This window comes from Podarcis melisellensis (genome assembly GCF_964234715.1).
Source record: "Podarcis melisellensis genome assembly, chromosome: 16".
NCBI lineage: Eukaryota > Metazoa > Chordata > Lepidosauria > Squamata > Lacertidae > Podarcis > Podarcis melisellensis.
In genome coordinates, this window is record NC_138533.1 from 16,351,086 (window position 1) to 16,367,844 (window position 16,759).

Below are 16,759 nucleotides of genomic sequence, written 5' to 3' on the forward strand. Positions count from 1 at the left end.
GTTAAGACAAAAATATACCCTAAGAGCAATAAAACAGTGTTATTTATCTATTTAATGCCCTTCTATCCCATTTATTTATTTATTTATTTATTATATCGCCCTATACCCAGAGGTCTCAGTGCAGCTCACAGAACATATTTCTCTCCAAGGAGCTCAAGATGGCATATATTGTTCTCCCCCTCATTTAATCTTCACAACAACCCTGCAAGGTAGGTAAGGCTGAGAGGAGTGACAGTCCCATGGCCACATAGTGAGCTTCATAGCCTAGTGGGGATTTGAACCTTCATCTCTCAGGTCCTAGTCCAACACTCCAACCACTATGCCATACTCGCTCTTAACTGGCTCAGCAACTAGATTTTGTAGTGAGGGTGGCAATTTTTTCCCTTGTCGTCCAAGGTCACGCCCAGTGAGCTACATGGCTGAGGGGATTTGAACCCTGATTTCTTCCAGGTCCTAGCCCGGCATTCTAACCACTGCACCACACTGTTTTATTTTATCAAACAGATTGGGGGGGATTCTTACATATAGATCAGGGTCCGAGCATGCATTTTTGTACATGATTTTCACTAACATGCAGGCTTTACCTCAGTATATGCATTTTTGTACACATGGCTTGGCTGGAGAACTACACTGCAAAATTCAGAGAAGTGTAGGTTTCAAAGAAGGGCTGCATCACTAGCACTCCAGGTCTACCCTAACGTACTTGGCCTACACATATGCCTGGTTGCTTTCTTTTTTATATCCTCCCCACCCCAACCCCACTGCCTGCAGACCTCTAAAAATAAAACTGGTGCCAGTGATCCCTAGAGGGTAGGGGAGAAGGAGGTTTTTCCTGGAGCATCAAGGGACCATCAAGGGACCGACAGTGGGGAAGATTTAACATTAGTGATAATTAAACAGCTACGATTCTCCCCTTCAAAGTTAGACCTGTTATGGAAAAGTTGGATTACACATCTGAGCAGTGCAAAGAGAATCGTGCAAATGCGGCCATATCAGCCAAACAATGCTGCCATTCCCCTTGAGACCAAGGACTCCCAGGTCAGGAGCTGAGCTACGAGCTCAAATCCCACCACCCTCAGTCATATCTGAAGGGCAAGAAGTGTGACTCACCCATTGGACAGGCTCACAGTGTCACCATAAAGGGAGATCCCTGGCAAGGGAAGGGAGAAGAGACATATTTTATCTACTTGAATGACAATGTATATATTCCACCTTTCTACTTCAGAAAGTCCTCATGTGTTACCCACTTTAAAATCACAACAGTGAAATATCAACAATGAAAACCATGAAAACAAAACTGACAGCGACAAGGAGGGTGATTCCAGATGGGGGGCAGATCTTAATGCTGGAAATGGGTTGTTGAGATATCATAGAATCATAATTGTAAATGTCAAGCCCCTGAAACACAAGAATATGCAATTGTCCCCTATGGGGATCAAACCTGCACCTTTGGCATAATCATTGCACAGGGCTTGTTTGCAACAAGTCGTCCCCCCCCTTCTTATACAAATATTGAGGCACATGGTCACCCAGAGCTACCAGTATATGCAAATGTCTGCCCCATTTAAGAGTATAGAACCTTTATTCTTAATAATAATGGAACTCACAGGTGGATAATACTTTTATTTTTACATGTCTTTATTATTTTGTATTATTATTTATTATTTGTAAAAGGAATATTTGCATGAGTTAATATTTTATTACCCATTTGGAGCTGTGTTGTATTTTTATACTTTTGACCTTCTGGTCAGTCATACTTTGCAGTTTATATTTTTGATTCTTTGTTTCTTCTCTTTTTATGTTTACACATTTTGTTCCTGTTAATAATAAATTAATACTTAAAAAACAAGTTTTTTTGAACACTGGATTTTCATATAAAAGATAAATCCAGATTTTTAGGGAGGGGGGATATGGACTAGCATTTTGATGCCAATAATGGTGCCTGGGGGCTGCAAAAAAACACACACAAAAAAACTTGCAAGCATGAGCAGCCCCCATCAGACAATAAACCTCCACCTAGAAGCCCCATAACTAAAGCAGCAGCATAAGCAGAGCGAAACTGCAGAAGTTAATTACTGGTTAAAACCCCAGCAGTACAGAACAAGGAACAACAACAGGGACATCTCTCTGGAGAGGGAATTTCAGAGGTGGAGTGGAATTGCAGAGAGCACCCCCTCTCCAGTCACAACCCCACCTGACTTTCAAAGGCAGCTGGCAGCTGGATGAAGACCTCATCTCAGAAGAGAGTCTTAACTGGAGGGAAGGCTTCACCTGAGAGAGCAGGTGGTCCTTCAGACACCACCTGCTCTTGGTCTGTTTTGGTGTTTGAACATGCAAGAACCCCACAGAGGGAGCAACGAGGAGCGGCTAGACCAGGGGTCTGCAACCTTTAAGACAAAAAGAGCCACTTGGACCTGTTTCCGAAGGGAAAAAAACGGGGAGCACAAAACTCGTCATTATAAAAATAACTTTTTGTCACTTTTTATTATTATTTCTTTGTTTGACCCCTCAGAATTACTCCTCCTCATAGAAATAAACGTTAAATTAACAAGTTACCTTTGTGTGTGTGTGTGTTCTTCACTCCCCTTCAAAACAGTGACCAGCGTACATGCCCCTTACAATGCAGCGGGCAGGTGGGCGGGAAGGTGACTAATGCACACACCGCCCCCATGCGATGTCACAGCCAGTACAGCGCCCGCCACAATGGGGAGTGTTGGGGCACACAATGCACCTCCTCCCCGGAGCCACGGCAAAGGTGTAAAAGAGCCACATGCGGCTCCGGAGCCGCGGGTTGCAGACCCCTGGGCTAGACGCTAGAGGCTCAGTGGTAGAACATCCACTCTGCATGCCTAGGGCTGAACCCAGGCTCCAGAAAATCCTACTTTTTAAAAACACAGTGCAACAACTGTGCAATTTCCCCAGGTGTAATGACCCATTGTGCAGCTATTCAACAGCCTGGCTAGCCAGTTATGGCCTATATAGATTGCTCTAGCCATTTTCCTCTCTCCTCTCTAGGAATCATCACTTAACCCAGTGCTTCCTGAATGTTATCGGGCCACCACACCCGTGGTTCCATAACCTCACCTCCAGTGCCCCTTGCCCTATAAAAACATTGTTCAGAATAGCAGTTTGCACAAGCCACTATGGAAGATAATAACACAAAAGAATTCAAAACACTAACAATTAATTGCACATTCGTTCAAAATCTAGTTAAACTATTCAGTTTAACTATTCAGTTTAATTATATCAACAAAACTTGATGAATTTGATCCAACAATACCAGCTTTTCAAAATCTGATAGTCATTTACATCACCAGCACCCCACTCAGGAAATTCCACCACCCCCTCAGGTAGTACTACCACCTACATTAAAGGTAATGGTAAAGGTACCCCTGCCCGTACGGGCCAGTCGTGTCCGACTCTAGGGTTGCGTGCTCATCTCGCTCAAGAGGCCGTGAGCCGGCGCCGTCCGAAGACACTTCCGGGTCACGTGGCCGGCATGACGAAGCTGCAGCTGGCGAGCCAGCACCAGTGCAGCGCACGGAAACGGCGTTTACCTTCCCGCTATAAAGCGATACCTATTTATCTACTTGCACTTTGACGTGCTTTCGAACTGCTAGGTGGGCAGGAGGTGGGACCAAACGACGGGAGCTCACCCGATTCGAACTGCCGACCATGCGATCAGCAAGTCCTAGGCACTGTGGTTTTACCCACAGCGCCACCTGCATCCCACCACCTACATTGGGAATCACTAAAAGAGAATCACTTCCCTTTTCATAAAATCATAGCCTTTATAATGTTTTCTTCCCTGCAGCCCACCCCCCTTTAAATTGCACTTGGGGTGGCTAATCATGATCAGGAGTTCTGTGAGGGCAAAAGCCAGCATTTAACCCTTCTCACCCCCCCCCCCAAGGCTAGTGAAAATCACTCTCCCTTTCCCCTCACAAACATATGGGGCTGGGGAAAGTAGACCAGCCCAGCTACAGAATGTTATTTGGATTCCAGAGGTCTGGAACCAGAGTTTCAATTCCACTTCCAGGATAGCAGTGATTGGGTGCTGCTTAATGGTCCATGCCTAGAAACGCCCCACCCCATGAGTCTCCACACTCACCATCTGCTTCTGCCGGGTAGCTGTCGATGCCACTCATGGAAACAGATTTGGACAGAGAGCTGCAATTGGAGTTCTGGGATGCATGATATGCTTGCATCCTCTTGGCATGTTCCTGAAAATGAGAGCGGGCTATTAATGTCACAAACACCACCACCAACCCTGGGCAAAGGATTCCTCACTTCAGCAGCAGGAGGGCATAGAAATCTGGGATACATACACTTTACCAATCTAAAGCCCAGCTTACTACTTCTCTAGCTTTCAGTAAACTAAAAGCTACCCACTTCTTCATTATTATTTCAGAAGTCACCCATGGCCGGTCCTTAATGAAACTTGGCTGAAACTAAGTTTTGATACAGGCTAAAGTAAGGGGAAGATAAAACCACATTCTTAATATGACGTTCTACCATTTTTAGCAACCACTATGACAACAACAAAGGAGAATATGCAAGAGCTTATTTTCAGTCACTAAACCTGCTTGAAATGCCATGGGATCCCTATAGCATCTGAAAATGGATATTCATTCTTTCATTGACATGGATACCTGTGAGCTAAATGGGTCCAGGGGGCCTCTCTCTCTCTCTCTCCACACAGGTGTATCAGGATAGGCTCCAACCTCCTCTACCAGCTCCTAGGGCCCCAGCCAACAGCCAGAGCAGGAGCACTTGAGAATTCTGTTCCAACTGCCAGCTGCCCAGGGACTGCAACAGCCAAAGGGGAGGGTCACTCTGGCCTCTAACCTTGGCTGGAGGAGCAAGAGCCACTGAGCCACCTCACTGCCTCCATCCCTGCAAGGGAAAATCAACCTGGCTCTGAAGGGGAGGTGCAAGTGACTGTCAACATCTTGCTGCCTCATTCTAGCACGATCAAATCAATCCCTCCTGTAACTTCCTTCTGTCTAATATGACCCTTTTGTATTCTTGACCTTTTTCATCTGTAAGCCAGGTGTCTATGTACAGCGTCTTCCACCAACATTTTGCATCCTGAATTTTAACAAAATGAACTTTCTGGGGGTCTGGAAAGCGGGATTTAAAAATCTAAACATACATCCGTACCTGAGAGAATTCCTGGTCATCCTCCTCTTCATCCTGAGAGAGCATGGACTCCGTCTCATTGTTGCTACGGATGATAGGGGCTCGGCGGGGGTCCCTTTGGCTCTGAGGATGTCCGTCCAGTTGCTCGGTGGAGGAGTCAACTTCCTCGTGGGCTAGTCCTTTCATACTCATGCTGGAAAGGAAGCCAATCAGACAGTCAAGAGCTTAAATGTGATCCCATGTTGAGCTACCCACACCCAGTTATAAAGGACCTTCCCACTGCAGACTCAAACCTGAGCACAGATATAGGAGGGTACAATTGCTAAAATAGTGGTTGCACCAAGTTCATATGCACAGCCTGGTATCAGTTTCCCAACTTGCCATGCACTCATGTGCGGGCCAGCTAGCCAAACCAGTGTGGCATAGAGGTTAGTGTGCTGGCCCAAGACCTTGGAGGCCACAGTTCTCACAGCTGCGAGAACCATGGCTTCCAAGGTTTTGGCCCAGTACATTAACCTCTATGCCACACTGGTTTGGCTAGCTGGCCAGAACATGAGTGCATGGCCATACTCACTATACTCACCAGAGCTTGCTGGACTTGACATCCATCAGAAACCCAGCAAATCCCTTCTGTGCGTAATGTGATTTTTGTCTCTCTCCCACCACCACCTTCCCAAAGCTCTTGAGAAGCTGCTTCTGACTTGTAGAGGCACACTTCCTTCTCTAGAGCTCCCCACCGCTGAAAACATTTGCAGAAGTGGGGAGAGTTTCAGTCTTTCCAAGCAACTCTTTTTGCAGAGAAAGGGAAGACAAGGGGGGGTGGCGCTGGAAATCCCAAGTGGGTTTGTCCTCAAGTCAGAGGCAGAGGAGCTATACTTTAATATATGCTATTTAATTCTATTCATATGCTATATATATGCTATTTAATTCTATCAGGGTAAAGATCCACTAATCTTGGTGCCAAAGATGGTAGGGAAGAAGGTGGTATTTTAAGTTTTGGGGATCTGAATTGTTTAGGGTTTTGAACGCTAAGGTGAGCACCTTTGATTGAGCCTGGAACAAGCAGCTGTTTCAAACCACAGGTGTTAAAGGGAACCCTAGCCAGAAATCTGACTGCAGCATTTTGTCAGACGTCAAGGTTGAATAGTTAAAAAGGTATGATAAAGTTAATTTTAAAAATTGCCTTATACAGAGTCAGACAAATTGACCCATCTTGGTACTGCTTACATTGAATGGCAGTGGCTCGCTAGATTTTTCAGGCAGGGGGCATTCCTAGCCCTACCTGAGGAAGCCAGGGATTGAACCAAGGTCTTCAAATCTCCCTGCAAACAAATTAGGATGCTCAATGAACAGGTTGTCTGGAATAGGCTGTAGCAAGAAAACACCTTGCTGCCAGCAGGGGGCAACCCAAGACTGGTTTGGATGGGACCATCCAACCAAGCTGAGTTTGGGAGGATCCCCACTCCACACCACAGAGTTCAGGTGATTCCAGGTGCAAGTTTACAGTCAAGTGTTGGAATAGCAGTGAAAATAGCTGGAAAAATGGGTACAGGTACCAATTCCATACACAGAGTGGGGCTGGGAGGAACAGACCTGAGACAGCACCCCTGTGTGGAAGAAGCCAACTCACACAGCACATAAATTCTGGGGGATTTGCTGCCACAAGGTGCAGTGATGGCTGCAAACTTAGATAACTTTAACAGGAGGTCAGACAAATTCATATAGAATTCAGAAGGGTATCAATGGCTACCAGTCACAATGGCAATGTTTCTTTTACTTATTTATGGCATTTATATCCTACCTTTTCCCTCCATGGAGCTGAAAGTGGGTCTCCCCCTCCTCCTTTAATCCCCCACAACAATCTTGCAAGGTAGGTTAAGCCAAAAGGCAGTGACTGGCTGAAGGTCACCCTGTGAGCTTCATGGCCTGGTGGAAATTTGAATCCTGGTCTCTCCTAGGTCCATGTCCAACACTCTAACCACTGCACCACACTGGCTCGATGTTTTACCTCTTCTATCCAATGTGGCCAGGGTCAGAAGCAAAAGTGGGCAGAGCAATAGATGTGTACAGTAGGGTACATTCTATTCAAAGTTTCTGTACACACACACACCTCTCTATGCAGGCAAGCAAGAGGCATTAACACAGTTCAAGGACACATTCCAGCCAGGTAAGAGCACTTGATGTAGGTGAGCAGCAGAGCCAGTGAGTGGCCATGCCCAAAGGCAGGACCCAGAGAGGCCTGGAGGGCTCTATCTGCAAACACACCCACACACCCTGAGCCTGAGATCTCACATGCCTGCTTTATGATGCTGGGTCCCAAGAGCTTCCAAATTTTACAGTAGTTCGAACCATTTTCTTCGCATTTCCTAGCTAGCTAGCTGAAGAAGGGAACTATTCTGAGCACCTGCAGGCTGTACAATTAAATTGGATTTGGTGTTCTTTTGCAACAAGCCCATCCTCCACCCCCGGAAAGCAACCTGGAGGTTTTCATAGTAAGGAAAGTCACAGGAAAATGCATCAGACAGTGTGAAATAACAATTGCTTGATGCAACATCTTATACCCTACCCCACAAATGAGAATGAATACAGTGGTTACAAACTTAATCCGTTCCGGAAGTCTGTTCTTAAACCCAAGGCATGCTTTCCCATAGCAGCAGGGGACTCAATTTACAAATGGAACATACTCAACAGGAAGGAAAACATGTTCTGCTTCCAAGGTAAAGTTCACAAACCAAAACACCTACTTCTGGGTTTGCAGCATTCTTAATCCAAGTTGTTCATAAACTAAGCTGTTCTTAAACCAAGGTACCACTGTGCTCAATAAGCAACCCAGTGTTCCATAACCATCACGCCGCAACCAAATCTGGATGAATGCCAAGAAAGCAGCCTTTCTGTGTTCTGGATGACGGTTTTGTGTGGACACCCCACAACTATTCTATATTAAATGGTTTGTGTAGGAGCAGCCATGGGTACTCCCAGGTGACCTGTTTTTTAAGAATTCAATCCTGATTTTTTTTGCAGGAAGGTTAGAAGACAAAGCAAGTGTTATTCCCTATTTTCTATTGCATTTGCTCAATACTTATTTTCCCATCACTCATTACTGCAAAAAGTTTGATCATGGGGGCAAGCAAATTTGTTGGAATGTGATTGAATGCCTACCTGAAGTTAGTCTGTATTTGTGAGCTTCTACTAAAATACATGAGCACAAGAACTGAGGTGCATCGTATTTCCCACTAAGATATTTAACAGAGTGTCTGAAACCTGAAAAACAATGGTGTTTGTAACAAGGCAAAAAGGGGGGCAGGGGGGCAGGGATTTTCCAGAAACCTGGATCAGAAAATAGGAGCTGTCCTAAGTAAAGAGTGGCAGTTGAAGAGTGTGTGTGTGTGTGTGTGTGTGTGAGTGAGAGAGAGAGAGAGAGAGAGAGAGAGAGAGAGAGACTGAGAGACTGAATAGAGCACTTCCAGGTGTGGGTTTATTGTGAGATGGGTGCTCCTCACGCAGGCAACTGCATAGCCCACCTTTTTCTCCTAGGAGCTCAAGGTGGTATACAGAGTTCTTTCCCTCTTCATTTAATCCCTACAACAATCCTATGAGGTAGGTTAGATTGAGAGGTAGGGACTGGCCCATGGTCACCCAGGCAGCTTCATGTGGCTGAGTGGAGATTTGAACCCTGGTCTCCCAGCTCCTACTCTGATACTCTAACCACCAGCTCTCAGCATCCACAGGACCTCATTAGTATCAAAATGCCATATTGTATTTCTACCCCACCACGAATTTATTCCAGATCTACCCTTTCAGTTACAAAAAAACCCCACCCTGTGTTGCCCACAATCCATTTGCTATCTGCTGCCTTCTGGAGCAACCAGTAGAAGCCTGGATATACTCAGCCCTGCTTAAAGACCGCCTTTTCCTGAGTGAGGTCAGCTTCTGGCCTGAACAAGCACCTGACATAGTTTTCCATTCAGGGTCAAGCCCTAGCACCACCCTTGCGATAAATTCAGTCTCCCCCACCCTTGCCAGCCTAGCTGTTTTAAGCTCTTAAAAGAGTACAAAGGCTCCCTGAACATGGAACTTGCTAGAACCTCAGAGCCTAAACTCTCCTACAGAAACAGTGCGACAGATTTGCAGCCCCCGAAGCCAAGGCTTTGTCCAGACACCATAGTTCAGGAAGGGCTGTTTTCCAAGACAGGCTGCTGAGAGGGAGAGATAAAAGGGGAACAAAAGCAGCAGAGACTGATGGGAAGACCAAAAAGAGACACAGGACTTCAGAAAAAGAAGCTGAGCATCACTTGCAGAATCTGAAAGACTCTATTCCCTCAAATGAGATTTTTCAGGGGAGACCTTCTCTCAGTCCCATCACCCTCAGAGGTATGCTTGGTGGGCTAACAGGAGAGGGCCTTCTCAGCAGCTGCTCCCAGGCTTTCAAACTCCCTTCCTACAGAAGTTAGACTGGCTCTTTCTTTGTTTTCCTTCTGCCAGCAGGTGAAGATTTTCCTGTTCCAACAGGTTCTTGGAAATGGACTGTTTTTAAGCAAAGGGCTGGTGCTGTGATGTTTTTTATTGCAATTATCTGATAGTTCTTATATGTAGCTTTAAGTCTACCCATGTTTAATTGTTGTTTAATTATTGTCCACCCCCCGGCCCCTGGTCTCTATTTTATCTGAAAGCCGCCTTGAGTCCCTGTCAGAGAGGTGAGATATAAATAAATAAATATCATCATCATCTACCCTCTTGAAAGGACACTAGGATCGCTTCCACATTACCTGTTTACCCAGCTTTCTTCCCGATTCATTTGCAGGGTGGTTATATTCAGATGATTACGTGGGTTGCTCACTGAGCATCCATCCTGATTTGTTTGCATTCACCACAAACAGACAGATGAATGACCAGTTACATTTCAAATATTACTATGGTTTACCTTCGCTGATCAAAATCTGGGTCATCCTCAAGTACTTTCCCTGGCTCCCAGCTGTGTCTCCGGAAGGAGTCGTAGGGATGTCCAGAACTCCCAAGGATGCCCAACCTGCGCATGTTAACACCCAGGAATCGACCTTCCTCCTCCTCTTCCTCCTCTTCCATCTCTTCCCAGCCTCCTGCGGGAGGCTCCACAGCTGACAAGCAGCGCCGCTTCTGGACCCGTGAAGGGCAAGGGGTGCATTCACAGGGGCTCAGGACCAGTTCGGAGGCAGAACTGCTCATTCCCCAAGGAGCTTGTGGATCCAAAAGGCAGAAAGGCTTTGCAGAATGAAAAGGAGGGCTGGAGAAAGAGGGTGCTGATGTTAAAAAAAGAGCATAGCCCAGCTTGCAAAAACCATCACACATTTTTATTACCCTTGTACATACTCTTGTATCAGTTTACCTGCAAAATCCACTCAACCACTTCTATCTATGGAACTGGCACTGTTACAGGTGCTACATAATACCTGTTCTGCATTGATGAGAAATTAGGCTTTTTTTAGTGTGGTGGCACCCACACTTTGGAACTCCCTGTCAATTGATATCAGGCAGGCATCTTCAGTGTGATGTCTAGATGCTTTTTTGAGGTTTTAAAGAGTTGTTTTTAGCGGTTTTTAGCACCAATAATTTTTTTGTTTTAGTCTTTTGTAAACTGCTTTACAGGTTGTTGTTTTATTTTTTTTACCATCAAGCAGTGTCTACATGTTACTCATTTATTTCACTTGGTCCTGAAATAAATGGAAAGATCCAACTCTGTAAAGATGCCCTGCCTGATGACTCTCTCACAAGCCCCTTATTCAGGCAGAATCAATACATGGAGGTGGGGGATGCCAGGATCATGCCCACTGACCCTACCCACATCAACAGGCTCATACCTATGTAAGCAGCGGCACAGTTCAGGAAACCCAACCATCGTGGAAAGGCAGGGCCAACGGGCACAAACCCAATCTCACTCCCTTGTCTGGACAGGGATGTACACACCTATTTGCAGGCCTGCCTGAGGCCTATTTAGTGTCGGCAAAGCGGGAACGCAATTTCTAGAGGAACCCAGAACCCCAGCCATCAAATCTACACCAGGGCTGGGGGGACTTCAGGCCCAGGGGCCAAATGTGGACCTGCAGGCATCTCCAAAAATACATTTTGGGGTGCGGGGTGCGAAAATGCCTCAGCCCCTAGGAATTGGCGGCCTTTGGAGCAGCTGTTTGTGAAAGGTGCCAAGAGTTCTTAAAAGCCCCTATTCCCCCTCAGCAGAGCTACAATTCCCAGTTACCCGGGAAGACAGATATGTTTGTTAAGCCACTCTGGGAAATGTGGCTTTCTTAAGGGAATAAGGGATTCCTAACAATACTCAACAAACTGCAGCACCCAACATTTCTTTGGGGGAAGTCAGAGGGGCTTTAAATGTCTGGTGTGGATGTGCCTAGGCCAAATGCCTCATATACAGCTATAGGCCCTGGACCCCCATTATAAATGTATATTTTTTCCAAGATACCTTTGCAACATTATCATTCCTAAAGTTGGCCCGGAATAATTATAATTCCTGAGGCAACAACCCAAAGGGATCTGGTTTCTCACACACCACCAGCCTGGCATTGGCCATTCAGGCCTACCTCACAACTACCAGCCAGGCCTAGAGTTGCTACGCTTTCTTCCAAAATATTAAAGACCAGTGGAGACTAGGGTTCAAATCCCCAGTGGGTCATGAAGCATGGGGGCCACCAGCCACTGCCTCTTTGCCTAATCTACCCCACAGGGTTGTTGTTGTTGTGGGGAGGGGGAGAATCATGTACTCCACCTCGAGTTCCTCGGCAGAAGGAGGGATATAAATGCAACTAAACAAATAAATATGCCCTTATACTTTCTTTTGTTTACTTTGGCAGGCAAATGGGAGAGCAAAAAGGAGGAAGGGGAGGCTCCCCCCCCCTTTTAAGTGCACTCCCTCCATTGCTGCCTTAGTTACTGATTAAACTTTGAAGAATTTTGGCAAAAGTGGGCTCTGTCTCCAGCGGCCGACGCCTGAGCGTCTGGACAGGCAGACAAGGGGAACAGCATAGAGCCTCTGCATTGTTTGTGCAACGTTAATGGGGGGCATTAAAAGGGGAGACGGGTAAGACGGCAAAAAGAAATGCCAATTTAGATGGCACCTGCAGATACCTCAGAGGGGACAACTTAGCAGGTGGGGAGAGCGGCCCAGAAATGGGCCACATTCACACCACACACAATACCTCTTTTAAGCAGTCATGGTTTCCCCTGGGAGCTGCAGTTTGGTAAGGGCGCTGAGCTACAATTGCCAGAGTGTTTTAACAATTCCCAGTGTGTTCCCCTTCACCAGAGTGGGAATTATAGTTCTGAGGGGGATAGGAAATAGCAATGGAGTGAGCGTGGATCCACTGTCAGAGCCTGTAACCTGTCAGTTTGCATTTCTTAGTGCAGAAAGTATTGATCTGATGTGTAGAGATCTTTCCTATTCTAATTAATTCAAGAGGGTTCTGGAAGCTTCTCTGTGAGAAAGAAACAAGCAGAAGGTTCGTGATGTTTGGGTTATTCCTTCAGAGAAGCTGAGAACAGCTGGTTTAAAGTGGTTCTTCTTATCTTCTGTCAAGGTCATGCTGACTATAATAGTAAGGACGGACAGAAGGAGCCTGGGTTTCTCTTTCTTTCCATCTCTCTTCTTCCTTCTGATGTGGTGAGCTGCACGTAGTATGCTTAGTATTAAGATTTTAGACTTATAGTAAGTTATTGTAAGTTAGTTAAGTCTGCTGCAATTGGATTTCTAATGGACAGTGCCAATCCTGAATGTATTGGATTTGTGACCATTATTCTCCTTTGCATTCAATAGCAGTAAAGCTCTGCTGGATGAAATATTCATTGCCTCTGGTCTATTTTGGGGAATCCTGCAATGTGTTTAAGTTGTTACGCTGCTAACTATACATTGGAATCTGCTCTGGATCAATATTGAGTAGAATTTCATGACATAACCCTCTCCCTGTAGTTCCAAGGGCCTAAAATTCCCATGGGTGGACCATTTAATTGAAGTTGTAAAAATATTTATACAGTGGTACCTCGGGTTAAGTACTTAATTTGTTCCGGAGGTCCGTACTTAACCTGAAACTGTTCTTAACCTGAAGCACCACTTTAGCTAATGGGACCACCTGCTGCCGCCGCACCGCCGTAGCACCATTTCTGTTCTCATCCTGAAGCAAAGCTCTTAACCTGAAGCACTATTTCTGGGTTATTGGAGTTTGTAACCTGAAGCGTATGTAACCTGAAGCGTATGTAACCCGAGGTACCACTGTACCTGTAACCAACTCATCTCTAAATGACTGTGCTTTAAAAATGAAATGATATGCGAAGAAAAGCTGGAATTTCAGTTTTGCAGACTAAGCAACTATGTATAATTTACATCATATTGCATACGAGCCGTAGCTCAGTGGTAGAACATCTGCCCTGCCTGCAGAAGGCCCCAACTTCAATCCACAGGTAGGGCTAGAAGAGACTCCTGCCTCAGACCTTGGACAGCTGCTGCCAGTCAGTGTAGGCAATACTGAGTAAGAAAGGCCAATGGTCTTGACTCAGTAAAAAGCAGCTTCCTATGTTCTTAAAATCCTGCAAATTAATTTTCTGTTTTCCACAAGGAATTCTGGAGGCTCGCCAAATCTCTAGCCTGAGCATGGTGCATTAATGGATCATGAGTGTATATTCAAAGCCCAATGCCACCATTTTAATGAACAACTTTATTTCTGGTACTGCTGGCAGGAGCTGATGGGAGATGTAGTCCAAAACAGACAGGATCCTGGAGACAAAGATCTGAGTTAGACATGAATTAAAGAGTTTTGGGAGGTATTTAGACTAGGGAAGTGTCACAGAGACTTCTTTCCCCTCTGCTAATGTCCCAATCCAATTTGGGGACCCTCTGTGGCTGCTTTTAAGTTTTTAAAAGCACTTCTCAGGTAGCCTGATTACAGTACTAATTGCCTGAATGCATAGCTTGACCCAGTATTTAGGCAGAGGAAGTGTAAAAACAGAGTGAAACAATGTACTGCTTTCAACTGGGACCAAAATATTTTAGTAACTAAACTTTAGGATGCCAGACAAGGAACGTGGCTTCATGATTTTAGCCTTCATCTAAGCATTTCTCCCTCCTGCCAACCTAGCAGTTCGAAAGCACATCAAAGTGCAAGTAGATAAATAGGTACCGCTCTGGCGGGAAGGTAAACAGCGTTTCCGTGCACTGCTCTGGTTCGCCAGAAGCGGCTTAGTCACGCTGGCCACATGACCCAGAAGCTGTACGTTCGCTCCCTCAGCCAATAAAGCGAGATGAGCACCACAACCCCAGAGTCGGTCACGACCGGACCTAATGGTCAGGGGTCCCTTTACCTCTTTAAGCATTTCTTCACTTGGGAAGATTCAGGATTGGGGGGTGCAGTCAGGCAAGTTGTTAGAAATAAACCATCTTTTGTTAATCTAGCCATAGCACCAAATGTGTACAGCAAAGAGATGCCCGCCATAAAGCCCTGCTCAAACATTCCTTTGGCTTTGATCTTGCACTTAAACAGCTTTCTAACCCAGCTGGGGTCAGATGTGATCATTGTTTTGGAGAAACTGTGTCTCCAACAAGGGCCTAGCAAGAGTGCACCTGTCGGAATGGCAAGGGTGAAGGTAGTGCCCACGGCTGAACCTGTTGGGTCACCCCAAAAGTTGCAAATTTCCCAGCAAGGAAAACATTGCATAGAGCGTACATTGCTTTATACATTTATTTCTAACTACTGGAATTCCTGGGGCTGCATTTTAGGGCAAAGACCTCACAAGGCAGGATACCCAACCCAAACTGTTTTAATTAACTCACAACAATCACCAAATGATAACGAAAAAAACGATTAAAGATAGTAGCATACTTGAGTAACCAACAGTTGCAGGGGAAAAGGTCAGGTGGGCCAAAGCGCAGTATGAACTCAGGCTTGCAAGAAAGGTTAAAAATGAAACTACAGCTGCATATGTCAGCCTTCCCCAGCGTGGTGCCCTGCTGACTGGGGGTGATGGGAGTTGTAGTCCAAGACAGCTGGAAGGCAGCACGTTTGAAAGGGCTGGTCTAAACACTTGGGCAACTGCTCACCCCCTTGTGATACTGACACCTCCCCTGCCTCCATGGAACGTTGCCCTTGCCTCTTCTCCCCCCCCCCTCCTTTTTTCGCCACAGTCAAAAAAATTAGAAGTGTAGACTCCTTGGGGCAGAGTGTTAGCCTTTCTGAACGAAGCACCACATACACACCATACATTTAAAGCGCTATGATACCACTTTAAACCATCACGGCTTCCCCTAGGAGTTGTGGTTTGGTAAGGGTGCTTAGGGAGAAACCCTCCCTCCATTCCCTTCCCAGACCTACAATTCCTAGAGTAGTTTAATAATCAATCCCCCTTTCCCAGGGAACTCTGGAAATTGTAGCTCTTTGAGAGGAGTAGGGGTCTCCACACAACTCTTAGCACCCTTAACATACTACAGCTCCCAGAGTTCTTTGGGGGATGCCATGACTATTCAAAGTGCTATGATACTGCTTTAAATGTAGGGCATGAACATGACTAGAGCTACAATTCCTAGCACACTTAACAAACTACAGTTCCCAGAAATTGCAAGTGGGGGAGCCATGACTTGTTTTAAAGAGGCATGAGACCGCTTTAAATGTAGTGTGGGTGTGGTCATGGATGGATACAATAGTTGCATCTTCCAGGAGACCTGAACCCCCCCACCTCCACCCCACCCCACCCCCAGCTTCAGGAGGAAGCCTGTCCTAGGTCCCGAATAATTCACCTCTGCTCACCTGCTGTGCTGCTCTCCCCGCCAGTGCCTTCCACAGAGAACGAGGATAAGTTGTGGGCAGGATTGCAGCTGCCCCTAGGATGGCTCAGGGTAGAAAAGGAAACAGGATGATCTCAGCTTCTTTCCTGTTTCCACAGTCAGCTGGTGGGAACTGTCCTTTTTTATCCCTTTATCTCCTGCACCATCAGCACTAAATCCTCCAGAAGGTCAGGGAGCCCCACGGTTCAGATATGGAGGAGGAGGAGGACCATGGCAGCCAGGAGGGAAGACATCTTGGCACTATTATTTCAGGCTCTCTTGGCTGTAAGGAAGCTTAAAGGAGGAAGGAAGATGGGCAGAAAGCGGCTCAGTCCCTCTTCTCAAAATCCACGTCTTCGTTTCTCCACTTCCTCTGCAATCCTGGCCCTGGTTCTGAGAATTAAGAAAGGAGAGGTGAGCTTGCCAATTTATTTATTTATTTATTTATTTATTTGTCGTATTTCTATCCCATCTTTTTCTCTGAGCAGCTCAGAGTGACGTCCATGATTCTCCCCATCCTCATTTAATCCTCACAACAACAACAACAACAAAACAACCCTGTGAGGTAGGTTAGGCTGAGAGGCAACAATTGGCCCAAGGTCACCACCCAGTGAGCTTCATGGCTGAGTGCGGGTTTGAACCCTCGTCTCCCAGGTCCTAGTCCAATAATCTAACCACTGGTGAGTGTGCGTGCGTGTGTTGAGAGGGGTCCAACTGGGAGCACATTGGGGGCTCCAAGTTAAGGCAAGCTTGGCATGTTGCTCCCAGGAGATCAGAACAGGGCTTCTTTAGTTAAACTGTGGAACTCCCTCCCACAGGAGACAG

General features: G+C 46.1%; 1 protein-coding gene across 4 annotated transcripts in view; it reads right to left on the minus strand.

Moving 5' to 3' along the window:
* The window catches only part of ARHGEF2 (Rho/Rac guanine nucleotide exchange factor 2), a 96,956-nt gene extending 80,771 nt beyond the window's left edge, over nucleotides 1–16,185 (minus strand). For 2 of the 4 annotated variants that reach the window (XM_081892992.1, XM_081892991.1), the window contains exons 1-5: nucleotides 15,918–16,185; nucleotides 10,064–10,402; nucleotides 5,164–5,335; nucleotides 4,112–4,223; nucleotides 1,111–1,150 (exon numbers count right to left, since the gene is read on the minus strand). In XM_081892992.1, the coding sequence (XP_081749118.1) occupies nucleotides 1,111–1,150; nucleotides 4,112–4,223; nucleotides 5,164–5,335; nucleotides 10,064–10,344 (605 nt within the window). In that variant the 5' untranslated portion in view covers nucleotides 10,345–10,402; nucleotides 15,918–16,185. Of the gene's footprint in view, nucleotides 1–1,110; nucleotides 1,151–4,111; nucleotides 4,224–4,652; nucleotides 4,776–5,163; nucleotides 5,336–10,063; nucleotides 10,403–15,917 lie in introns of those variants that run through there. The other 2 variants (XM_081892993.1, XM_081892994.1) reach the window with 2 other exon arrangements.
* Between the last annotated feature and the right edge of the window lie 574 nt (nucleotides 16,186–16,759).